The sequence below is a fragment of the Tauraco erythrolophus genome, chromosome 7 (genome assembly GCF_009769465.1).
Source record: "Tauraco erythrolophus isolate bTauEry1 chromosome 7, bTauEry1.pri, whole genome shotgun sequence".
Lineage (NCBI taxonomy): Eukaryota > Metazoa > Chordata > Aves > Musophagiformes > Musophagidae > Tauraco > Tauraco erythrolophus.
The window spans coordinates 9,288,988-9,315,565 of record NC_141471.1 but is presented as its reverse complement, the minus strand read 5'-3'; the positions used below and the strand labels follow the sequence as shown (position 1 = coordinate 9,315,565).

Here is a 26,578-nt window from a genome sequence, read left to right as displayed (position 1 = left end):
GGTGTTGCAGCTTCCAGATACATTTCTTTAACCTTCCCTTTCCCAGCAAAGACAACTGATGGGCTTCTTTCCTACTGAACAGAGACACTGCCTGCGTGGCAGCGAGGAGATGCTTGGAGGATGCCGCAGCTGCTCTCCTCCAGCTCGGTGGGTATGCACACTTCGGTGAAGACCACTGGTGCTGGCCAGGGGCTGTCACTGGGGTTGCCACGAGGTTCAGCAGTCTCTAGCATGCTGCCTTGTCACCTGTACCCACCCCATCCCCTTCCAAAACAAAAGCGAGGGAGAAGAAGCTAAGAAGGCACATCAGGAGACGGCCAAAATGGGACCTCTGCCATTTCATGGGTGAAATTCTCATCTCAAAATGCAAAGTCTCATCAGAAACAGTAACTTAAAAGAGGAGTAATGAAGCAGAGACCGATGCAGAGCCTCACCGAGGTGTTCCTTCACTGCTGAGGCTCCTCCAAGCCCTGTTTGCATCATGGTGGGTGAGGGCAGCCATCTGGTGACCACGGCCATCATCTTCTAAAGAAACAACCTGAGTAATGGTGACAGCGTTGCCAGGCCGTGGCCAGAGCCTCCTCCCACCCTCCTGAGCTGACCCGCGGTGGTACCAGGCTTCGCTTGGGCAGTACGCAGCACAACCTCGGCCAGGCTCTGGGGCAATAATTATTAATTTAGTCATGTTTCGCTGTATCCAAAGTGCTTGCATCCTCATCAATGCAGTAATATCACTAAGAAAGCCAGAGAAACATAGCAGCATTGAAGCCACCACCATCATGCTTATTTTTGTGTCTCATTTCAGGTTTCTTGCATGCTCAAAACATTTAGGGTTTGATTAGCGCTTGAGAAAAAGGATTTGGCTTCAGTGTGATCTGCAAGGAGGCAGGTTTTGCACTGGAGCACCGCAAGTCCTTTCCTTTCCAGATCTAAGTCGAGGTGTTCACACTCTCCAGCCTGCAAACATACACACTCACATATTTGTTCCCTGCAATTGATTAGAAAAGAAGGGGGAAAAAAAGTGCTTTTAGATCCTAATGCACATCTTTGCAATAGGAAACATAAGGGCTCTTGCTTTGAAATAAAAAAGGCTAAGAAACACTTGCCAGTTTTAATCAATAACACAGGGAATATTTTGGCTCTGGGCTCATCCCTGCAAGAAGATGTTGTGTCAAGGTTTGGAACCTCCCTGGGACCAGAAAGGTGGGAGAGATGAGCTGAGTCACTGAAGGGCATCACCATATACCACAAAAACCTTAGTGCAAGATGCTGACAAGAGGTGTAAGCAACCAAGATGCAGGTTGTCGGAAAGGATCCTGCCTTCTCCCGGGACGGCCCCTTCATCAGCAGCATTCACTGTGTGAGGACCCATTTCACCTCTCTGAGAGGGGGTAATTATTTCTTGTCAGTTAGACTCAATCACTGAACTCTAAACAGCTGGTGGTAGAGAACCATTTAGCCTCATTTACCACCGTGATAGCCTTTTAGCTCTTCCACATTTCACACGGTCTCTGCCATTTCACTCATAAATTCTCCTTTAAAAAAAAAATCATAAAAATTTATGAGGGGAAAAAAAAAAGGCATAAAGTGGAGGCGGCTAAGAGCTAAGGTACTAAAATTTTCAAATGAAGATGAGGTTATGTACCCCCAGCTGTTTGAAGTGCAATGATTGAGGGTCTTGCTGATGAGGGATGATTACATTCCTCCTGCTCCTCACCCCCATTAAAGGCGACGTGCCTCCTCCCTCTGGATACGGCTGATTAACAGTAAGGCAGGGAAGACCTGGGAACAAGTGCATCTTCCCTGTTTTGATGTGATCCATGAATTTTCCTGACCTTAAAGAACGAAAACAAGCCTTTTCCAATAAGCTGGCACCTTTAAACAGGTTTATAGCAATAGGAATGGGGGAGGTATCATTTTGCAGAGGGGCCAGTTTGCAGCAGTTTTTAAAGTGGAGAATATACAAAGAAATGATCCCCTCATTCAGTTAAGCAGCGTTTGGCTTCCAGGACTGGTTTTGTCATGCAAAAATCCAGGCTAGAAAAAGCAAAGGACATATGTACGGTGCAGGGGTTCTCAAACAGCACCCTGGGCTCCACTGACCAAATCCCAGTTGTTTCCCTGGGACCCAGATTTTGCATCCAGCTAGTGTTTGCAGAAGCCCCAGTTTCAGTTAAAAAGGTTAGTAACGATAATAATAATAAAAAAAAAAAGAAAACCAAATTATATGAAATGACAAAGAACAGACAGGTATCAGGGCCACTGAATACCTGCAAAGCAATCTTAAATCCATCCCGGAGCAAATTCACAGCAGCTCCTCTTTATTAAAGACCTATCTAAGCACCAAGTGGTAAGGATTCAGATGACAAGTGTTCAGAGAATTATTTGTAATTTAATTTTCTATCAGCTTTTCTCAAGGTGTCAGATTTCAGAAAGATATCACACATCTCTAACAATTAGACCATGCTAATGAACTAGATTTTTGCCTGTGTGCAAAATACTTGATGCCAGCTACCTCCATGAACACGACCACTACCCAGAGACCATGGCATGCCCATGAGCACCTCATGCAGCACCATTTTGCTCTGGGCAACACTAAACAGGCACTTCACACTTGAGAAGGTGCCCAAACGCCTCGTGACGTATCTTGGAAAAACCAGCTTGAAGACCCCAGCCTCCTCTGCCCTGGAGGCTGTAGGAGCAGCCAGGCATCCCAACCCCCCCAAACACCTTTGACCACTATCAAAACAAATGCCACAGCTTCCTTTTACCTTTTTCTTTGAAGCTTTTAGCTGTTACCCCAGCCCTCAAGCCCTGCAGAGTAGGACCCATGTAACGAAGGCTGTGGCAGGCACAGGGTACGATGTCGTGCACCTGACTCGCTCCATGGATGCATGAAGGAAAAAGACCTGCAAGAACGCTCTCCCTCTCTTCTTATTAGCTTTGCTGTGAGTTTAGATTGTGTGATGGTGGACAGGGATACCTAAGTTTCGGAAGACACAGCTTAATTTGTTAGTGACCCTGGAAAACAGGATTGGAAAAGGCTGCCTGGCTACTTATCCCACTCTTGTTTTAAAATCCTTCTCATGGAAGTGGAATCCTCTTGTCAGTAATTTAATGAAAAGTGGTTGATAATTAGCTAACATTTAGTGGAATCCGGGACTCGAATCAGAAGAAATGGAAATGTTCAGCTCACAAGTCTTCTCCAAAGCATCCCAAACACCGACCATATCTCCACAGAAGGATTTTCCCAGGTCAGCATCTTTAATTTTTCGCCAGTCAAAGGCGTACCTTCCCCTGGGATCTTTTCAAAATAGCACAGACGGGGTGAAAACTTTTAATGTATATTCAGCATTTAACAGAACTAATGTTTGAAAACAAGGAGCAGTGGCACCATGTGACCAGGCAATTCTCACTGAGCCCATCTAAGGATGTTTTCTGTAGCTTAAGCCCTGGTCTTTGAAAGGCTGAACGTGTAGAGGAAAAGCAGAGAAAATCTCTGAGAGCTCAAACATTCAAAAATACTCCCTGAAATAAGCATTCACAAGGGGGTTTCCACTTACGGCAGTAGGGAGGTACTTGACTGGGTTATTTTGAAGTCCAGCACTAAATCTTCATACTACACATACGCATGCTAATAGTCCAATTCTGGAAGTGCCTGACCCGTCCATCCTAAACAGGCAGTTGTCTTCAGCTATCTGCGGTTAACTCACTGCTCTTTTCCTGTTCTCACCAACTTTTACAGCAAAAATCTTATTTAGTAATACTGAGTGCATGCTCTTGCACTTTGCAAGATTAAATTTAATCTCATCTCTATTCTAATTCTCTAGCTCATCCAATTCCTTTAAGATGCTCTGAACCTCCTCTGAGCCCTCCCTCCTGTGTCTCCCAACATGCTTGCTGAGCACACTCCAACTCTTCCTGCCCGAATAACTACAAGTTAATTAAGGTCAATCAAGACCAATTTTTGAAGCACTCCTCTAGGCATCTTAAAACTTGATTTTAAAGGTTTATTTGTACCTCCCTTGGTCACTCCCTTTCCATCCCTTCAATACCTAGTTTTTACCCCCACTGATTTCCTCCATCAATTCACAGTTGTCAGCCTTCTGGGGCTAATCCTCAAAACACAGCCCCACATGAACCCTGCATGCAGCATCTTACAAACTCACCAGTTCATCAGCAGGACACCTTAACTTCTAAAGACCACATGGACTCGTATGCCCGATCCTAACCTGTGTTCTCAAAGAGAGAGCTTGTTTTTCACCTGTGCTGTGCAGCGGTTAACCCGTTCAGTTTATTGCAAGAGTAGACTGATGAGTTGATGCTCAGTGGTGCGTCAACTTCACTACAACACAAATTCATGCCCCAAGACTGCAGATCATACAACGGTTTGGGTTGGAAGGGACCTCAAAGATCATCTAGTTTCAACTCCCTGCCATGGGCAGGGACACCTTCCACTAGATCAGGTTGCTCAAAGACTCATCCATCCTGGCCTTGAACACTTCCAGGGTCAGCCACAACTTCTCTGGACAACCTGTTCCAGTGCTTCACCACCCTCATTGTAAAAAATTTCTTCCTTAGATGTAATCAAAATCCACCCTCTTTCAGTTTAAAGCCATTGTCCCTTGTCCTATCACTATGTGCCCTTGTAAAAGGGAAGCCTATAGCCTATCGCTATAGGCTCGGGGAAGAGTGGCTGGAGAGCTGCCTGGCGGAGAAGGACCTGGGGGTCTTGGTTGACTACCGGTTTGAGATGAGCCAGCAGTGTGCCCAGGTGGCCAAAAAGGCCAATGGGATACTGGCGTGTATCAAGAATAGTGTAACCAGCAGGAACAGGGAAGTGATCCTGCCCCTGTACTCGGCACTGGTGAGGCCGCACCTGGAATATTGTGTCCAGTTTTGGGCCCCTCGCTTTAAGAGAGATATTGAGCTCCTGGAGCGAGTCCAAAGAAGGGCGACTAAACTGGTCAAGGGGCTGGAAAATAAAACTTATGAGGAGCGGCTGAGGGAGTTGGGGCTGTTTAGCCTGGAGAAGAGGAGGCTGAGGGGAGACCTGATTACAGCCTACAAATACTTGAGAAGGGGTGGTGGGGAGGTGGGGGAAGGGCTCTTTACATTAGTGATGGGTGATAGAACAAGAGGAAATGGGTATAAGCTTAGTCAGGGGAGATTCAGGTTGGATGTTAGGAAGTATTTCTTCTCTGAAAGGGTTGTCAGCCACTGGAATAGGCTGCCCAGGGAGGTGGTTGAGTCCCCATCCCTGGATGTGTTTAAGAATAGGGTGGATGATCTACTTGGCGATATGGTTTAATGGGGATTAGGGACGGTTGGACTCGATGATCTCTAAGGTCTTTTCCAACCTAGAAATCTATGAATCTATGAAAAAGCCCCTCTCCAGCTTTCCTGTAGGCCCCCTTTAGGTACTGGAAAGCTGCTGGAAGATCTCACCAGAGCCTTCTCTTCTCCAGGCTGAACAGCCCCAACTCTCTCAGACCGTCTTCATAGGAGAGGTGATTGACAGAGGCAGGCAAAGAAGGTACAAAGAAGCAAGGAGATACAACTCATCAGGTTTGGGTTTTGAAGGCTTCCAGTGAGGTTTACTTTTTCTTGGAGCTTTCTGTAGAGGAAGAGACGTGGAAGAGGTGATGCTGCAGTCGGATGGATATCTCATGTGCTCCTACCGTTAATTCAAAGCAAAATCACAAGTTGAAAACTAAGCTGTAACTTTGAAAGCAAAGACGGTTATTCTTACCTTGCTCACTATATAAATTACTGCATCAGAGGCATTTTTTAACCTCAATGAGCTTTCTAAAGTCACTGTGTGGCTGGTCACTAGCATGTCCTCTATCTGGGGACAAGAAGAAACAAACGACTTGGAGTATCATCAGTGTGTCCCCAGATAATGATGTTCTCTTGAGTTCTACCCCCAGCAGTAATGTGACACACTAATGCTTCACTGAAAATGTATCACAGGTAGCCACCTCCCATGATTCCAGGGCAGTAGTGGGATTTTTTACATTACCTTTGTGAATAATTTCAACAAACGATTAAAACGCCCTACAAAGTGCAAGGCGTCTGATTCTTACCTCTTTTCTTGATATGCAGTACGTCAGCGGAATTAGCTTTCGTTTATGTTGACATAATTGTGTTCAGAATATAATTGATGGTGACCATACTGAGCTTGCTGAGAGCTCCTATTTATATCATAAATTAAGACAGGTCATATTTGAAAGCAGAGATCTTTAATTGGGCATGTCTGTACAGCCGAAAAGAAGCAGAAAAGCTACACTCACAAGCTTTTCTCCTATATCCTATGAGAACCTCGTTAGCCTCCGGACCCTCTGAATATCCACGCAAGTACAACCCCCTTTAACCACCACCGGTCCTCAGTCACTTGTTTTTCCACCTGGGGCACCTCTGCACAGCTCTAAAAGAACAGCCACACTATGGTGCTGATGTAAAGCAGGGGCCCGCAGATGGTACCATAATAAAAATGGCAAAAGAATACGGTATGTGAAGCTTTTTCTGACAAGTTTGAAGTTCACGCTGTACATCAAGCGACAACACAGAGGAAATGTGATAAAGATGAAGTTTTATTGACATATTTTAGGTACAATAAATATATTTACATGTTGACATTGTGAACATGGAATTACATGTAAAAAAACTTGTACATGAGATCATCTTTGCGTTTCCATTTTTACATTCGCTTAAATAGGTAGGACAAAGATCTCTTATGCAAGTGGAGGATTTGGTATCGTTCAGTACTACATTAAAGGAATCAGTAGTAAACACCTCGTGCAGATGATGCTGTAGAAAACATGAGGCAGACGAACCCCCAGTGGAGTCAGTATGATACAGTCGGCTGTTGAATTTATATCCTGAACTGCTAATAGACAAACTCTGTAATCCAGATTAGAGCAATACATTTGAAGCGATTCTCAAAACGCCCAAATACATAACAGTGTTTATGACTTTACAGGTTAGGAAGGATCACATTCAGTAATAGTAATAGGAGGTAGAATTGTGTCGACAGTGTTCGTATTTCTACGTGGCAGTAACAAAAAAAAAAGTGCTATTACTATCACTGAATTCAATAACAGAACTCCTGAAAAAGTGAAAAAGGATGAGAGAGTTGTTAATCCTGCAACTCCTGGCTTGCCACAAATGCTAGAGCACGTATGCAACATGTTTTACTTCTCCAACATGCGTAAAACTGCAAAGCAAAACTGTTAAGTGATGCTTCTCCACTGCTTCGGGACGGGCAGCATCTCCTAAGGTGTGACACCTGTAAAAGCAACCTGAGCTTTACGTACCAAAGGCTGCAAAGAGAAGTACAGTACAACGTGCTTTCAGGGTGGGAGATCTAGGCTTCTGGTATCCTCACAAGAGCCCTAAGAACAGAAAATGAAGCAAAAGATTGAATGTGATGCACTCAGACAGGAAAAAGTCTGCAAAGAAGAACAGGGAGCGAAAAGAGCAGGAATGTAATGGAAAAGTGGGGGCAAATGAGATGGAAATGAGGTAAAGCACAGAGTAGGGGAAAAGGGTACCACAGGAAAAAAGAAAAGTTGACTTATTCTAAGGGCACTTGGTATCAATAAAAATTGTATGCAATAGCACAGAAGATCAGCTGTGAAAAAAATGAGCATTAGCAGCTTGTCTTTCCTCTACCTGGAAGTGAAAATGTGTATTAATTAGAAGTTAAACCGTTGAAAGACACTTCACCAGCTGCAGAAGAAATCCTGCAAAAAAAATGGGTTTGTTATTACGTAAATAGAAATAAAACTGTAAAGTTCCAAGGCCAGCCTGACAGACACTAGGAAAAAGTACAATGCATATTTAAAACCACCAGATGCACACAAAGAAAATCCTGAACCACTGAACAAATGTAACATTAATACAGCAGTGTTTTAAATGGTGATTTTTCCGAGTGACTACACACAACATTGCAGTACAGCCACGTTTAACTGTACACAGGTTCTTTTACAAAAATACTCTTAATCTGTAATACTGTTCAAAATTATTTAGATGGTAAAAATTGCTTAACCCAAGGGCTGTTACATTAAATAAAAGCAGTGTAACTTATTGACAAACAGTGTATATATAAAGCCCATTTCCAGTTAGTTAGAAAAATCAGTGCATCCAACAAAGAAGTGAGGAAACAACATAGGCACCTGGAAGACCCAGTGAGATTAACTTTCCCCTTGAGGTTTTTAGTGCAATAAGGACCTTACTTGCCACCAAAATAGGCACAGAAGTAGAAAACAGAGGTGTTTTTTAATAAAAAAAAAACCCCAAGCCTGCAAAAAGCAGCGTTATAAAGAACAAAATGATCCTTCCCAACCATATGATACCAGAAGATGGTATACGTAAGGATCCAATATGAATCAGTGGTTTTGTACACAAGACCCTGTGCTCATGTGGATAATAAGTCATCTCCATGATTAAAAATCAGGTTACAAAAAACCCTTACATAAAATCCTTAGGATTTGATACTCATTGAAGATAAAATACCTTCAAGTATTATGTTTATGAATTAATTAGAAGTTAAGGCATGATTTAAGGTAACATTGAAACAAAAGCCCCATGTTACCCTAAATGACCTTTACAATATAGGTAACTTTCTGCAATCTGTTCATTATTTGTTTCCTTCACATTTAATTCCTCATCCAACATGCTGCTAAAAAAAAAAATAAAAAAGCACAAAAAATAATGAAAAAAAAAGTTTTGTGTCTCTCTAAGCAAAAATGCCTTTTTGACAGTGAACAGGTGAAACCAGATTTCTACCTTCAAGCATCACGACTCACATAACAAACAGTACTACGCAAAGGACAAGAAGGACACAATGCTGCTCCAGAGAACAAACCCCGGGTATCTCCCAAGTTGGACAAAAAAACAGGCAAAAAAACCCCACACGCTCCCACCCACCCTCTCACCCCAGCTATAAGGGCAACACACCCACACACACATACAGACACGCAGTTACTGAGCGTAACTATAGGAAGCGCCTACAGCAGCTTCTGGGAAAATTGCACAATTTTAAGCTAAACAGATAAAAGTTACTATGTTTAAAAAATATTTTAAAATTCAGCACCAAAAGGTTTTTTCTTATTCCAAGTAGCCAGGCAATGTTAAGGAAAAATGACGATGATCTTCAAGGTTATTCTGAAATAACCTACAGTTTGGTAAAAAAAAAACCTCACCCTCATCTAAATCCTCCTCATGGAAATCTAACATCAAAAAACTGAAACACTCAGTCTGCTTGGCATTTTAATGATTAGAAGGACTTTCTTCACAGAAATCTGGAAATCAAGTGAATCTTCAGAATTAAACCGGGGAACGAACTAGGTATCTGAAGATACTTCACAGGTGAGATGCCAGTACCTGCTCTTCTTTTGCAAAGTCGTACTGGAGATCAACATGGGCCAAGAGCACTATCCCTGTCTGAATTTATTGTCTACCACTACTTAGAGATAAACATTTGCATGTTCAGCTATGAAGATGCTATGGACTTGTCCTCCTCCTGCCTGGCACCAATGATACCGAGCTTTGCAAACACTGCACATCCTGTTACCATACAGTATATGTGCAACATCAGTTGCCGACATTGTGATGCACCAATGTGTTACATGACCAACTTGAATTACGTGTAAAACCAAAATATCCCAAACTTTTGAGAACAATATTACACCACAGACTTAATTTGTACTTGTACAGCACAATGGAACAAACCTAGAAACCCCATAGAATCAATGCCTTGGTCTGACAGTGCACTCTATTTCCCCTCAAAAGTTAAAGGACATAATTTATTTATTTTTTAAATAAAAAAGAAGTAGAACATTTCTGCTAAAGTACCACAGATCATACGGCCAATCCAATCTTTTAGTCAAGGCAAAATATGATTAGTTATAAAGTGAATTCTCCAGTGCTACAAGATGAAAACAAAATAATTCGGGGGAAAAAAGTTGGCTCCGTATAATCACCTACTGGAGTTGCCTATGAAAATCATTATTAAATTATGCTAATAAAACCTGTGAACAAATAATACACAGATCAGGATATATGTATTGACTTACTAGCATCTTTATAAAAATTTGAAGATATACACAAAAACACATCAACATTTATGGAACTGTATCCATTAAACTTAGATAAGACAACACAAAGAACTAACAAGTAGCTAAGATGTGGTTGACTGTAAGCACTTTGAGTAACATTTTAATTTTAAAAGGTCAATATTTACATACTACATTAAATGACTTTTTTTTTTTTTAATTTTGCATTGTATTTTGAATGCATGACAAAGAAAGAACAAGATAATGGTTGCAACAGATCTTCCAAGAAAGTTATCTTAATATGCTCAGATTTAACTCTGTGCTGAAAGAAAACACGGCAAGAACACATCCACCTAGCTTTACCTCTACTTCCTTTGTGGTTTTTTTTGGGAGGAGACAACAAGTGGATCTGAAAGAGCTGTATCGTCCAAACTGATATTGCCAAGAGATCCAGGCTTAAGTCAGGATTTGAGAACTAACAAAACGCAAACGTTTTAACAAACGACTCACCTAATTGCTACTTTTGCTACTGAGTTTTAATTTTAAGATACTGGAGAGATATGGTGCCAATACAGGGTGTGAGTATGTATGTATGTGTATAATAAAATGCATATAGACATACATACATGTAGTATGTTTACAGATATTAAGAAACACAAGTACTGCAGTAAGCAGCTAAAATCACCACCAGCAACCCACCCGTTCCCTGTCTATGCACAAGCAATAATCTATTGCAACTGCCTTTAAAGAGGACACATCTAGTCATTAAACAGGCATTGCTTACGTTGCCTTCTACATTTAAATAGATCTAAGACGATGTCTTTATTCCAAACCCACACATTTGTCTCAAAAAATTTTTTTTTCTAAAAAAAACCCCAACTGAATAAAAATTCTTAAAACTTAACTTGGCTGAACCTCAGCCTCTTTGGGATGGATTCAAAACCCAAAGCAGGAGCGTTTCTACAAACTTCTTTGACTTTTGAATCAAACCCATATTCTTAGGCTCCAAGAAACCCTCTAACCCCAATAACATTTGCTTCTGACAGGACAGCTGATCAACTGCAGATGTTCCTACTGCTGAACTCAGCTGCTGGCCTGTCTGGCGTTTGCATCTAACCCAGATTTCCAGACACGCACCACTATCGTTCCACTCCGAGATGGCTTCCCAACCTTCTCATTACAGAGAAGCTTGTCCCTAACAGTGGGATGAATAACTGTTTAATGACTCATTTTGAAGATAAGCATTTATTTCTTAAAAAATAAAAATTACATAACCTGAGGACACAGCGTAGGGGTCCTAGTGCTCACAGTGTGAGGGGTTCAACAGCACGTGGCAGATCACCTCGCAAGAGTCTTCAGGGTCGGCTCCCACCGGGCACTTCCTACCTGTGGCTCACTCCCTGTCCTGGGCTCAGGTCTACCCTGAAGCACTAAGCACTTTATGTATAGTAATTGCACTGGGTGTTACTAAGCATTATGCATAAATGGGGAACTACACAGATGGGTGTAAAAATCACTTCCATGCAAAACGTCTCATGATGTTACTGTGTCTCTTCACTAGGTTGTAAATGGGCTTGGAGTATTCTTTAAATATTTTTCCTGGTGCAATATTTCTGAAGTACTACATTATTCTGTATTATTTCAATGAACAAAGAACAGTTTTACCTAGAAGACTTTAGACAGTAGTTATTATTCAATAATTATTTTTAGTAACTTCTAACAATTGAAAATCTGGGCCAAAACTGTAAGAAAGCCAATTAGGTCTTTGTGACTTGGTTACCATTAAATCCTTAAAAAAAAAAAAAAAAAAAAAAAAAAATCTATGGATCTATGGTACTATAAACTTGCTTCGTTCATCCTTTGACACTTGACATGCCTATTTTGGACCCCATTTGCAGCTGTTTCGTTACAAACCAATAGTGTTCTTCTGCGGTCACTCAGGTAACAAACCTATAAGGTTTCTGTAAGTCCCCTCCTTCGAATAGGAGGTGGAGTGCTTAAGAGTATTCCGAAAATAAAGGATGAAACAAAAGCTCACAGTCTAAAAACTAAGGAAATGTTCAAAAACTGGAATCCAATATAAAGATGACATTTTAACAAGTTTATTCAGAAGTAACTGAAAAAAACTGTTCCTTTGGCAACACCATCTAGATGGTTCTAACCAAAAGGAAATATTATGGATTTTACTTTGAATAAAATATAAGCTCCTTCTTGTTTGCACATAATTTTGGGCAACTGTCACGTTCACCAGCAGATTCACAATGCCCTTATAGTCCTGTATTTATTGGGAACAACGCAACAAACCAAGTCCTTTTAGTTATGGGTTTCTTATGGTTCAGCATTAGTCACAAAATAAATTTCAAAGAAAAAAACCTACTCAAAATAAAGCACAAGGCAATCATGAAACACTAGCCCAAAAGAACTATTAGGAACGCATCACTCTTCCTGTGTAACATTTCTGAAGTGAGTCACTAAATATTTCTTTTTCCTTCTAACTGGCAACATCGTTTAAAACAACCTAGTCACAACTTGGAGTTCACTACCCCACAACGCTACTGAAGGGTAAAGATCCCTGTTTTTAAAAAACCAAGGGAAAACACAGCAATGTTATTCCTACACAGGGTTTTATGGAATAAGTGGAGTTGGAAGGAGAAGATGGAAGTCTGTGTTGGAATAGAAAAATGCAAAGACAGACTTAACATATTTACAAAGACTGAAACTACAATTTTCCAGTGTCACCTCCAAAGCTTCTCAGCATACTGCAACTCAGTGAAGCAGACCATGTTGAAATCTATGCAAGAATACCTTCTGTGCTCTCAGATGTACAACGTAACTAATGTGTTTGGTTTAGAAAAGTGAGTTTTCATTCAAATACCTCAAACTGAAGATAAGAGCAACCATTATCAAATATTCTTTGCTATGAAGAAAGTTTTTTAAATCTTTCGATGTAAACGTTCTCTCTCAAGTCACTGTGGTCACACAGTAGGATCTTGAAGAACAGTGTCTACATGCATTGAAAGCATTTTGAAAAAAAATCTGTAGTTCCATGTGGTTACAACAGAACGTGAGCAAACCAAACAGAAATTCCACCTTTGCAGATCCTCTCAAGTTCATCTCTTCTGGAGGATATCTTGCTGCTTTCTGTAGTTCAACACAGCAATTAAAGCCTAAGCTGAAAGGTTTCACAACCCGATGGTTTTGCCACTGTGCCTCGTGTAGCTCCACAGTACGCTTCTGGTAGTGTCAGGGTTTCTCTCAGCAGACATCACTCAACTATCAGTGCCACGTTTATGTGGGACAGATCTATCATGTGCCTGTTAAAAGTTAAAAGCAATTTAAACCTGGTACTCAAACTGATTCCAGGGGTGGAGAACAGACAGGTTCTATGAAGGTCACTACTGAACAGATGATTGATTGGATTAAGAGAAACACTGAGCAAAGGAGACTGATTTAATCTTTTGAAGGGAGGGAAGGAACCTAGGTGGCAGCAGCGCTTAATTATTTACCTGTGGAATTTCTGTTGAAATGCTAAAGCATGTGCTGGCTCCTTAAATTTTGCTATGGCTTTCCGTTGTTGAGGCAGCATCTGTAAACTCTGCAGAGACAAAAAGCCAAAACATGATTTTAACATTTGTTTACAGTTCCACTTTAAAAAAACTAAATTTGCACCAAATCAATTGAAATTTTGCCATATTTATTTCCGCAGAAACATATTTCTTTTCTCTTATTAGTGCCCAGGGAACGGAAAGAGACTTCTGAGACTGCAGTCAGGGACCCAGCTGAAGGTGTTTGAGCTGGTGCATTAAGCAAGTGGAAAACCCAGACCATCTCTCGTTAAGCAAAGACAACAGCTCTCAATCCAATCGATACAGATGAACCCAAACCCTGCAGACAAACTCCCACTAACTGAATGAGAGACATTCAGCTGGACAGAGCTCAAACTTCACACACAAACACCTGGGGTCATTGCCCTGATGGACGCTAAAGGATCGGGGCTTTCACAGGTTAGGACAGAAAAAGGAAAAAAGTGGGAGGTTTTGATCTCTAGACTGCGTATTGTCACATTGTTTTAACAAAAACATGTGGCTACCTTTTGACAGACACTAACAACCACATGACCCTGATGAGATGGCTTAGGTCTCCACCTCCGAGTCCTCCTAGTAACGAGAAACCATGCAACACAGATCTACCCAGCAAGTCCATCTGAAACATGCTTCCCGTAACATGAGAGCTGCATTTCACAATGCTGTAACTATCAAAAACTGGTCCGTGTAGTATGGTGGTCTCCAAAACCATAGCATAGCTCAGCCAGGGCTTTGCAGAACTCACGTCCTTGCTCCCTGCTGCAGCAGGAAGTCCAAGCAATGCCAAGATGATCCCAGGAAGCAGTCCTGTGGCCTTGGTTATCAGACTTACTAAGATTAAAGTTGATGCTTTGAGTTAATACTTTAGTTATAACGGCAATTTTTTCAAAAAGACACTTGAGAAATTCAAGGAGATGAAGTTTTACACATTAAGTAGGTACACATCCAACAGTCAATAAGAACATGCAACAAGTACTCAGCATCACCGAATATTCAGGATGGAAATATTATGATCCTCTCGTCCCACCACCTGCGAACACAGGCCACAGAGATTTCATACTAACTAGGTTAAAACAGGTCTTCTGAAGGCTTCAATCGTAATTTTAAAGCTCCATGCCACAGTGATTCCAGTATCACAGTAAGTTGTGGATGTTTAATGGCCTGTGCTGCAGTGCATTCAAGACAGGATTGTTCTGATTCAGCTTCTGGTTTCCAATTCTTCTTACGGCTTCGGATGCAGAATTAAAGAGTTACTAACATTTTTCTTTTTTGTGCATAAGTACCTACACAAAGCCAATCCAGTCTTTTACTGAGCTTTATAAATCTTTATATATGTATATATACACATATAAAGATATGCATACACATACATATATGTATGTACATAGGCACCTTGAAACTTTTCTAGATTTCATTGTGATCTCCTGATGAGTAAGTATAAACATAATTCTCTGCTCCCGCATCTCGCCTGGAACTCAGCAGCATCCCCCGCATTTGGATGATTCCAGCACTCCGATGGTCAGTCTCCAGGATTTTAAATTTCACCTGCAAAACCTCCTATATTCCCTGGGAAATCACATACAGCCCTACTCGCTGATACATTTTAAGGGTGACATACTTTGAGATCTCTCAGTGAAAGCATTTTTAATCCAACTAAAGTGTTCCCTGTTCATTCAGTCTAATGCAGCATTTTAAGCAAGATAGTAAATTTCATCTCAGCATTTGACAGTAAAATTACCTATTTCTATCTTTTTTTGAACAGTTAAGACTCATTTTGATAAGACGCTTATTTAACAAGAGCCATGGCACTTGGTAGTCATATCTCTTTGTAGCTAAGCCTGACAATTCAGCTTTGGGCTCTTCCTATAACTTATCTATCTGTGATTTTGAAGTAATTGATTTTGGCAGTAGCTACCTTGCACCTTCTTGTAATTGAAAGGAAACTTCCCTCTCACTGGGAGGGAAGTTTAATACTTCCCTCACTCCTGTGATTTTAAAGTGAAAGCTGAGGAAAAGTGAAAGGATTCAGCAAATCTGATAAGCATTGGCAGGTTAATTTTCATTGTATAGTTTTTGGAAAGCTGCTATGATGGAAAGGTTTAGCTAAGTCACTGCAATTTCTTCATTTCTGAGCTGGGAGGAATGGGATTTAGCTTTAGAAAACCAAAATGCTTGGCAGATGATATTTTATTTTTGTAATCAGAAAGCTCTTGACAAGATTAAGCACGATTTACCAATGAGAACACAGTCACGCTGCACAAAGTGTCAATGAAAGACCTTGGACAAAGCTGAGCTCTCCTGGAGGTTATCTGCTAGAGTGGGTGAAGGAGGTGCCGGAGTTTGAGTTCCCCTCCTTGGCTGATGTCACTTTATTATTATTGATAGAACTGTATCTAATACACATACACTTGACAACACTTTTCTGGCTAGAAAAGAACTTAAGGACTAAGTAAGTCCTTTCACTAGGACTAAGTTTTGAAGACTTAAGAATTAATCACAGCCATTAAATAAGATTTAGAAACAAGAGCCTTGTAACAGGTGAAATAAAAAAGCATCTCTCTTTTGTATCTCTGAATTGCCATTAAAAAAAAGAGTACATCTGTTCCTTTCAAAGAACTCAACACTTTTAATATGAGAAACACCTGTTTGAAACACTGAAAGAACAAATATTTCGGAGAACAGTCGGACAAGAGGAGCTGGAGAAAAACCCAAGGATACATCTCTTCAGATGTGCTCTACATGTCCTGCTGTCACCTGCTTCTCTTCCCTCTCCTGAACCATCTCCAGCCCTCCTGCAGACAACTGATCCTCACAATGGCAGGTCTCGCTTAACTGCCACAGAAGATTCCCCCAGTGCTTTATACTCCAGACCCCTGTTGTGATCATTGGAAGACGAGAAGCTGTATTTACTGAGTTTTTCCAGAATAATTGAGATATTATTGCATTAATATTCTTGAGATGTACAGAAGCAAAATGTGATTTTGCAGTTTATATACTCATAATGATAAATTATTAAGAAGCTGCTTGGTAATTAGCATATAAAAAAATTGACTACAGGAAGACATTCTGGTATAGCGCAGGCTTATTAGTGAAATTAGGCAAACTATCTAAATCTTATTATAGATAACTTATTTATACTTTCATATCAATTAATAAAGTTTATTAACCAACTAGTTTAGATATTATGTCACAGTCTGTTCTTCCATTGCATTACTGTCTTACTTTCCAAGGCAAAAAAATGCAATCAAAACACCACATACATTTTAATTTTAATACTCAATTGCTTTGACAACAAGGCATCAATTCTTGGATAAGTCTATTGAAAAGCATCTTTTCCAGACTTCATTTCACGTGTCAATACAGACAACTGTGGAAACAAAAAGCCAACCCATCTCATCCTTCGCTGAACTGCCTAAACACCACCCATTACACAGCCCAAGGGTAAGGCAGTAACTTCTAGTAGCAGGGTCTTCATGACTACTGCAGTTGCACATGTCCATGCTTTAAGAAGAAAGAGAATTAATGACTGTAAAACAAAAAGGATAAACTAACACTACAGAAATGATACTTTTCCAGTTGGAAACTGAAAAATTCTAATTCAAACAGCTTTAACAGAAATTCTCAGCCTCCACTGTGCTCAAACTACGGTAGCGAAAGCGATGCAGAATCGCTTCATAATTGTTTAGTTATATTGGTTATATATACCTTATCTAGGTATAAAAAAAGTTCTGGTTTTAACAAGAAAGAAATAAGACTATTACTAAACTAAGTTACGAAGAAATGAACACCATAGCCTGAAATACCACCATAAGTATCTTTGCTGACAAAGATATTTCATTTTTCAACATGAATCATGATTCTACATTGTGTTTTCAAACAAGTCCTCATCTATCATAACTTTCAAATATGAATATTATTCATCCTGCTAACAAAGATCTCTTGAAAATTTATATTCTGATTTTGGAACAGTATCTACTTACTTGCATGACTATTTAAACCCTGAGTTTCATTAACAACATTGATTGTCAAACAGAGCAAGTAGGTCCCGAGCTGCTGCTATCCCACCATGAGCAGACAGGTTGTCGGCTGGAAATACAAACTAGTGTTCCACTTCAGTGAAAACCTGAAGTAAAATAACTGCATACTCATCCTACTGGATTATTTCTGTCTTCTTGAATTTGGGATGATACGCAGTTCAGCACTGAGCCTGCACTTAGGTGATGTTAACAGCAATAGTCTGAAGAGAACTTTTTTTTTTGTGTAACATATGGAATTTTGTTAGCTTAAAATGTTGTTTGAGGCATTAATGTAACAACTTATTTCACCAGCTTCTGTTTGTTTTGGTTTTTTTTATTCCAAATACACCTGCTAGGAAAATACACACAAAATTAATTCATTCTGCGTATCTTGATGATGCTACCTCATTAGTTTAACATCCTTATTTTTTTCAACTTTTTAGAATTATTTGGCAGTCATTATTTTCAGCTCTGAAATTCAGTATTTCTAGCATCCATAACACACACAGAACGTCTTGAGTGCTCACGCATTCATTACAAGGTGATCCTGAAATAACCTCCTACAAAGCTGTTATTTTTAACCATGCCCTTTCACCAATCAGACTATCCGCCAGCTTACTTGGAAAGAATGCTCTAATAAGTTTCCAAAACTATTGGTACCACTGTCTGATGTATTTAATTAGTGTAAAACCCCACACATGTGCAAATATTCATCTTCCATTTTTAAAGTAAAATGTAAAGTACTGCATCAGCTCTTATAAAGCTTGCGCAGAAATTGATGCTCACCTATCGTGTTTTCAGTATTATTTTTGCTTCCCCACAATATATCTAACTTCTATTTCTAACACAATACTGTACATCAGGACAGATTTAAACTTTCGTGATTTCTTTTCATACCGCCTAACTACTTCTGGAGAAGATGTTATAACAAGTTAAACAAAAGTTTCACTGAACAAAAGCTCTTCTTGCAGGATTCTCTATATAACTACATCAACTAATCTAGTATTTGTACATTCTTATCTATTGACCTTGTTTACTTTTGAAGTTTATGACATTTATTTGAAATTACCACATGTTCAGAGATGAGGTGATTTTTTAGTTTATATCTAATAACATGAACAGAAAGTACATAATTTTAACGGAAGTACTTAAGTCTTATTTTTGGACTACCGACCTCAACGGCTGCTAAAACTTCCATGCGAAGCATGAAATTATGGATGTCTCCTACAAATCATGATAAGAGAAGCCTTGAAGCAAGAGCTAACTATAACAGCAAGAGGCTGGGAAGATCACTGCCAAAGTTAAGGTGGGAAAAAATACAGATGTGACAGGAAAAAAAGAAAAGCAACCTCAGTATGTCACAATTAGTAGGAAGCACAACAATTTTTACTCCTGAAGAAAACAGTTCTGCTTGACAATGTTTAATATGCACAAGATTTACAAAATTCTAGTTTGATCAGAAAAGGTTTTGTCCATCATTTGAACCAATGAAGCCAAATGGACCAACAGCAAGTCTCTGGAAAATTATCAGTCCTTTGTGAGAAGTGTTAGCCCTCCTTCAATGCCACACTTCCAAAAATGCCACAAGGACTGCTACAGGGGACCGTGCCAGTGACCTGTTCGAGGTTCAAGTCCTTAACAGCTAGTGCTATGGCTCATACCTGAGTGCCATAACAAAAATGTATCGCATACTAGTGGTGGTGAAGTTGTTTAGTTTTTTTCCTTACAAAATCTAGATGACTTCTGGTTTATACTCTAAGGCTCAAGTAATGTCCTACCAAATGCGTAACCATGTTACTTAGAGAGACACATTCAAATCTATATTAAATACCTCTTTCAATAATGTTAACATATACTGAGTACCACAGATGAACGGCATTTCGGAAAAAGGAATTCAGTGTGTTCATTCTAGACCGGAGGTAGTATCAAAAAGAAGCTAAGAGCATCAGACAGGTCTTCATACAGTACTAACGACAACTGCTCTCTCATTTTTCAAAGAACACATGATACTACAGTAATCCTTAGTCTTCTGATCTCCATTATAATGATAAAAATATAAGTCTCTCTTTCCCAAAGTATCATGCCTCATTAGGAATTTGATCTTAATTTAGTATTACTCTGTTATCTACTGATTTTGCAAGATGCCAAAGGCTGGTGGAGGGAGGCAGGGAACAACCAGCCTTGCAGCATTGCCTCTGGAGATGGGCTGGTTCTACCGAGCACCACGTGACTTCTGGTTTAATAAAGAGACACTCTTGTTTCCTCCACCAGAGATTTCCCTGTTGCCACTCTGTGCTCCACTAGAATCTCCTTCTATCATAAATTCCTGAACTGAAATATCACAATCCTTCCGAATGTCATGGCTCTCAGAAAACAACTTCATTCACATCTTTGCCTTCGCTTTAAGTTGACCTAGTCAGATGTTCACCAGAGGATGAAAACCCCTTCCCAGATCCACTCAGGTGTAAAGGATTGACAATACATACAATAACTTCCAAGGGATTTCAAATGACTGGTTACTTTATGGCTTTGGGCGTACAGATCTACTGTACAGCACTTCCCAAGACCGACCTGAGATCAGAGGTATTCTGGGCATGTTCCCATTTGACGCTGGAGAAGAGAGATTACATTCTGACACATGCCCAGCATTAAAAATAAAAAACTGGTTTAGGCTGAGGAGGAGTATTTTATATGGAAAGGATTTAGGCAGCATAGAGCTCATACTGATCTTGATTATCTCCTTTTTCTGCTTCCTTAGGCATTGCCATGGAAAGATGCAGATCTTGTGTTGAATGGAAAACACAATAAACCCCGTATTTCATGATCATTCATGCTTTTGATTGAGACTTTGCCTACAAACTCCTTTAAAACATACTATTTAATTCAACAACTTTAAAAAAAAAAGTCAACAGCTTTGGCTTTTTCTGCAGCCGAAGTCTTACCAGTTACTAAAAAGCATGAATATCACAAAAGGACCATTCCCTCTGCAGACATTTCTTTAGGCCTGCAGACCTACAGTGGCCTTGAATTTCTCCTTTATAATTCTCTGTAATTAAATCTACACTTTTACCATATCAGTGAAAATAATATTGAAATAGCTGTATGATAACAGCAGCACAATAGACTCTAGTTAAGCTTCACTGCAAAACAAAGAGCCTGAGAGAAGCAGCAGGACATCTACGAGTAGAAAGCAGCAGATCGCTTGCAGAAAGCAAAGAGCTTTGACACCAGAACTCTCAGAGGTTACCCAGAGAGGAAGAAGTTAAAAGGGAGATAATAGAGCACAGGGAGATGGAAACCAAGCTGGCAGGAGTGAGACTGGAGCAAGTACTCATTTCAATTATAGCAGATATGTGGGAAATAAAAGTTTACTCCTTTACTTAATTTCTTTCCCTGAAGTAAATGGACTACTTCATCGATCGCACATTCAGTTCATCGGTGAGTCTGGGATTAGGAGTGCAGTCCATACAAAGCTGCTAAAAAAGGGTCTATGCAAAAAGAAAGTGCCAACTTTCCTAACCAATGTCATCTTCAGTGTGTGATCCAACCTGCTCTGCAACAAGCCAAACAGCAGCACGGCAGGCACCTTCTAAAAAGAAAGATCAGATTCTATTTATTCTTCCCTCCCATCAATAAATGCAAACACATTTTTATAGTCCTCACAGTGCCCTGAAACCTGAAGCATCTTTCCTGGGAGCAATATTTCCCAGTCATTACCAACAAGCATAGAGGCCAGGACAGACGTATTTATTTTATCCTCAGCTGTTGCAACTGATCTCTTCCACCTCCTGTCCCTCCTTCCTGCTTCTCTGCCACTTTTGACTTCCTCCTATCTGCCTTTAGAAGTGCTCCACTTTCCACCTCCGAATGCAAGATGAGATGAGAAGAAAGGATCTTCTCCTGTCATTGAGATGAGCATCTCTAGCTCATGTACTGCTCTACAGGGCTGAACTGGACCGGCTCGTTACAGAGCTGCTCTTTTCTTCCCCTAGCGCCAAAGATGGAGCAAGACTGTCCGTGTCTTCTCCCACAGCTCCTGCAGCAGCTGAAAACGTTTTTACAGGCAAGACGACAACACAGGTCACCACGCCAGCCCCGCGCGCCTTGTGTGCCCGGTCACACGGAGAGCTGCCCTGCTGATCCTGGAGGATCATTCCTGTTCTGGGCACGCTCATCCACACACGCTTGTCATCTCCGTTGATAAGCCTTTAAACTCCAAATAAATTCATCGATTTTGAATGCAGTGTCAGTGCCGGCAGCTGTCTTTACCCTAACTGAGCACTAGGTAGCACTGTCACTCTAAGAAACAAAGAGAAGCACATCAACAAGGCAACTGTTTTTCCCTTCTGAGACCAGAAAAGAAAGGATTACGTTATCAGAATAAAACTCGTATTTGGAAAACTACTCAAAATACAGCTACAGTTGCAACGTTCCCATCACCTCTGATACACAACAGTGGGTTTTTTATTTTTCCTTTTTTGTTTCTAACATTGGAACTTATGATCTTAAATCTTCACAAAACAATATTGAGATTTTGCACTGATGTTTATGTTTGCAATCGTTTGATTTAAAAAATATGATTAAAGATGATGATGGAACACCTCCACAAAACACTCAGTACTCAAATTATCTGGAGATCTAGCAAATGATCCCCTCTACCTTCCATCAGCCTTAAAAAAAAAATAAAAATCTGAAGGTGGCAATAACTAGCCGAACCCAAGCCTCTTTAGACAGTATAAACATTAAACCCAGATTCAAGAGCACCAAGAAAAATGCACTGGGTTTTTCATGACCTCTGTAACTTGTTAGTAATCTGCTTTAACAAATGGTTCTGGATGGATGTGTACTGAATGTCACTGCTCCGGCATGATCCCCAGGAGACTCCATTTTGGTGGTGTGCTCAGAAATCTTCTGTACATTCCAACACTTTGGAATGCATAATTTTATTTATAGTATGTAACTACTTTAGATTCAGCACTCGGATTTTACTGCAGGTACATTATTTGTTTCTGAAAGCTTATCCTCTCCAGAAGGAGTCTGACAGTGAACTGTATATTGAAAGGAAGCACTTTTCCCGCTAATTTAATCATGTTTGAGTTGTAAAATGCAGAAACGACTAAGGGACTGTTCCTGAAGCCCCAAAGATTTTCTTCTATTCAGTATCTTGAGAACCTTTATGGTACTTTTTCCTCCTATGTTACTAACAGAGCAGCTTTAACGAAGCAAGGATGAGAATTAAAGAGTCTTCAGTGATTAGGCAATAGAGGGTATTTCAAAGCTCATTTATAGGAAAAGATACTTTTCTCCATTTGCAGGGTATGGAAGGCAAAAAATGGTGAATTTCCAGCTGCAACTGTAAAAGTCTCCTTCGTCTTCTCTTACACAGGCCCAGCTATTCCCAAACCCTGAATCACCAAACCACCACCTCAATGCAAGCTGATGGAAAAGCTAGGAGCATTGAACATCCTAAATTGAGGGAAGTTTGACTTCCCTGCCCAAGGTTTTTGCAAAGTACTTGTACCTCGATAATGATATTGACACAAAAAAGCTAAAAATAAAAATCCAACCCTTTTATACTCAGAAAACCAAAATAATCTCCTCCTCCCCATTCATCCCATTGATAAATTATAGACTTTTTCCATAAACACGTTACAACTTTGTTATGCCAGTGAAGATCCTCTTCCTAAGAAAACACAAGCAGGATAAGCATACTGCAACAGAATCAGGAGCTAAACTATATATTTGAAAATAGGAGCTGCTGTCGGATCAATTGCTCTACAGATGCACCAGTATGGAAGGTGCAGATTAAGCAGAGTTCCTGTATCAGGCAAAACAAGTGCTCACAACCTGTTCTTGCTGTCAAAGAGCAGAGGGATCATTGGGAATTCTCTTTCCCTTCCCTGGAAGCTATGCCTCAGTGAGGCCATTCCCACATTCATGTTGAGACTGCAGCAGAAATTGATACATATGAGGCAATATTCAGATTTATCAGTTGTGTTTGCACATCACTGAAGCAAGATGCTTGCTTACCATTAGAGGTGTATGTCCTACAGTTTAGGATTAAACCAGGGATTTCGTTTTGGATAATCAGCCTGTGTCATTTCAAGACATCATCCAGGCAGGAAAATAACTTCTTCAGTTCTGATTCAGATTTGAAATGCCTTTTACAATTGCGAAAAATAAGCATGAATGTGACACGTACACTTCATGAAACTGATGCTTTAGAGTTTGGCTCATTAAAAGAAATTTTGCTGAATATAGTCAACAGCTGAAGACAAGCTATTCTACATCTTAAAGATGGAGTCAGCTACAACTGACTCACCTTCCCCTCCTCTCACTGTCTCTTGAACTCCACGTGAGCAAGCTAAAAACCTGGGCACTTTGCTTAATTTCAAAAAAAGCAGCTAGAATTTCTCATCTTGCTGTTTTCTCATGATAGCCATCTCCCTGAATCCCTCCTATTACAGTTCATCAAGCTGCAACGCTTCATTGTAGAAGATCACAGCTCTGCGCTACCCAAGATCTCTTTGCTCTGCTCATGGCCACTACCTCTCAGTTATTGTCTTCACACATGAAACCCCCAAAGCCCACCTGGCAAGGAACCCCTCCATTCACTCTTCTGCACTCCTCATTGCAAGTGACTTAAATGAAATGCATTTTGAAGGAAGAATGAGGAAATAACCACGTAGAGTCTCCCTTCACTATCAGAGCCTCTTGACCATTTCCAGTTGCAGGGGAATTTGTACAGCACGGAGCACAAGCACTAGTAAAAACATTAATTTACAGCCATAAGAAAATCTACTCGTGCTCCAGGATTCTGATCTCTTTCGAAATCTAGCACCATCTGTACAGAAGTGATTATTGTGAACAGGGACAACACAGATTTTCAAACATTTTGTTTTCAGTTCTTGCCTTATAAGGCACTTAGAATTGCTGCTCCCTCTTCCTTACTTGGTGTGTTAACATTCCCATGTTACATTACGGTACCATGAAAAAAACCCAAAGAGATAAATATTGCACGCAGTGGTCCTAGTCTCGTGTTCTTTACATAAAAGATCACTTCTGCCCTGCATATCTCACTATTCACACTTGTGAAACATCATTCAGTCTCAAAAAAGTCAGGAAATCTCTAGTCTTCTACAAGTCAGACTAGAAATTTAAATGCAGAATTAGCACAAAAGCCTTCTGCATCATTAGCTAAATTCAAGCACCTCTTTCAAGTGCTGCTTCTAGATCCCTGATAAGGTGAAAATAGATGATGATTTAGGAACCACAATTTCCACAGGTACAGCTGATGCTGCTTCAAGAATACAAGTTCTGTAGGGCACAGGGATATATCAAATCCCACTGAAAAATTAGTTATCAGGTTTTTCGTATAAACATACCCTTCTAAATTGGTCTGCGTCATTGAATTGAGTTGGGAGTCTGCTATGAAACAGCAAGTACTGAACAAATTTTTTAGCACATTCTCAGTAATTTCTCTCAGTTGTGAGTATTTCCTACCAGGGTTTCTATTAATCTTCTAATACTGTCATGTAAAATTTAGCAAGTAAACACTTGCTAAAGTGAATAAACGTACTTTGGAACTGTATGAGTAATTTTCTAGAGTAGTAAAGAACTGGAAGGGACAAAGTATTTTGTGAGATTATTTTTGCTTTCACAAACAAATTAAACCTCTCCGAATTGATGACATAAATAATTCAGCTTTATTCCATTTACTAAATTGGGAAGAAGTGAGGCAGAGTGTACATCTTCAGGAGAGCAGTGTGTTTTGCAACAGAGATGATCCCACTCATAAAGAAGTCTCACAAAATAGCTCCAACTCATGCATTGCATTTGTCTGAAAACGTCAATCCTGCCAAAACAAGCACCCAAAACTGAAAAATTAAAGGAAAAAAATTCTCCTCATGTGTATGTTTCATCATTCATTGACTGATACATTTAAACGTACTAACAGTAAGTCAGACAGAGCCTCCTAAGCCCTTCAGTGCTTTGAAAACCTCCTGTTTTCTTAAAGTCAGTTTAACTGTTACCAGTCACACATCAGTTTATCAGTTCCAGGAGGCAGTTTACAAACAGAAGGTTCACAGTATGTGTGTGTTTGTGTTATAACCTTGCTCACAGTTCCCTCCTAAAGAGAACCTTCTAAAAAAATAAAGGATAAAGAAAATCCTTCAAAGGAGACTGTGTTTTCACCTGAAAAAGTAGACGGTGCTACATGGCACAAAATCTCCACTGTGTAGTGGTCATTAAGTGCTCTTACCCCAGAACTGCAGTGACAGGAACAGGTAAATGTCAAAAAAGAGGGTAGGTGCAGGTCAACAATAAAAACAAGGACAGCAACCAAAAATATATTTACTTTGATACGATCACTTGACTTTAATAGTCTCACAGGATGGATGTGCTTATATTGTCTAAGAAAATAACCCAGACAGCACAAGAACTCCAAAATGAAGGAGACTTTTGCAGCAGGAATGTGATGGCTGGCAAAATCCTACCATACCTCCCGTGCCGCAATATCATCACGTGCTTGTCTTTGCTACGAGGTGTAGCATGTGTGGGTGAAGGTACCTTCAAACATAAATTACCGATAAACGCACGTTGTATTTAGTGTCAGGGAATTAATTGAGCTTTCCGGAATGAAAGCCTTTTGGCACAAAAATGATAAACCGAGGTTGACCTACCTGAATGGGTCCCACTGACATCAGCAGGTTTTTCAGTTGGACATCAGTAGTTGATGAAGAAAGCCCTTCAACTGACACGATACAGGGCTGAGGTTTGCACTCCACCACTCGCAGGTTCTGTTTATTTGGCATCAAGCGTCCTCGGCCCATCTGGCCTGCTACTCCTCTGCCTCTGCCGTGCATAATGACCTGCCAACAACAAAAGTAACAGTATTTTGATTTACTTACCGAGTGCT

General features: G+C 40.2%; 1 protein-coding gene across 1 annotated transcript in view; it reads right to left on the bottom strand.

Annotated features, from left to right (window-relative positions):
* Positions 1-8,945: 8,945 nt before the first annotated feature.
* Positions 8,946-26,578, bottom strand: part of RBM33 (RNA binding motif protein 33) — a 106,670-nt gene continuing 89,037 nt past the window's right edge. The window contains exons 17-19 of the mRNA XM_086614997.1: positions 26,343-26,531; positions 13,565-13,653; positions 8,946-13,372 (exon numbers count right to left, since the gene is read on the bottom strand). Coding sequence (XP_086471123.1) covers positions 13,324-13,372; positions 13,565-13,653; positions 26,343-26,531 — 327 coding nt within the window. The 3' untranslated portion in view covers positions 8,946-13,323. The remainder of the gene's footprint in view (positions 13,373-13,564; positions 13,654-26,342; positions 26,532-26,578) is intronic.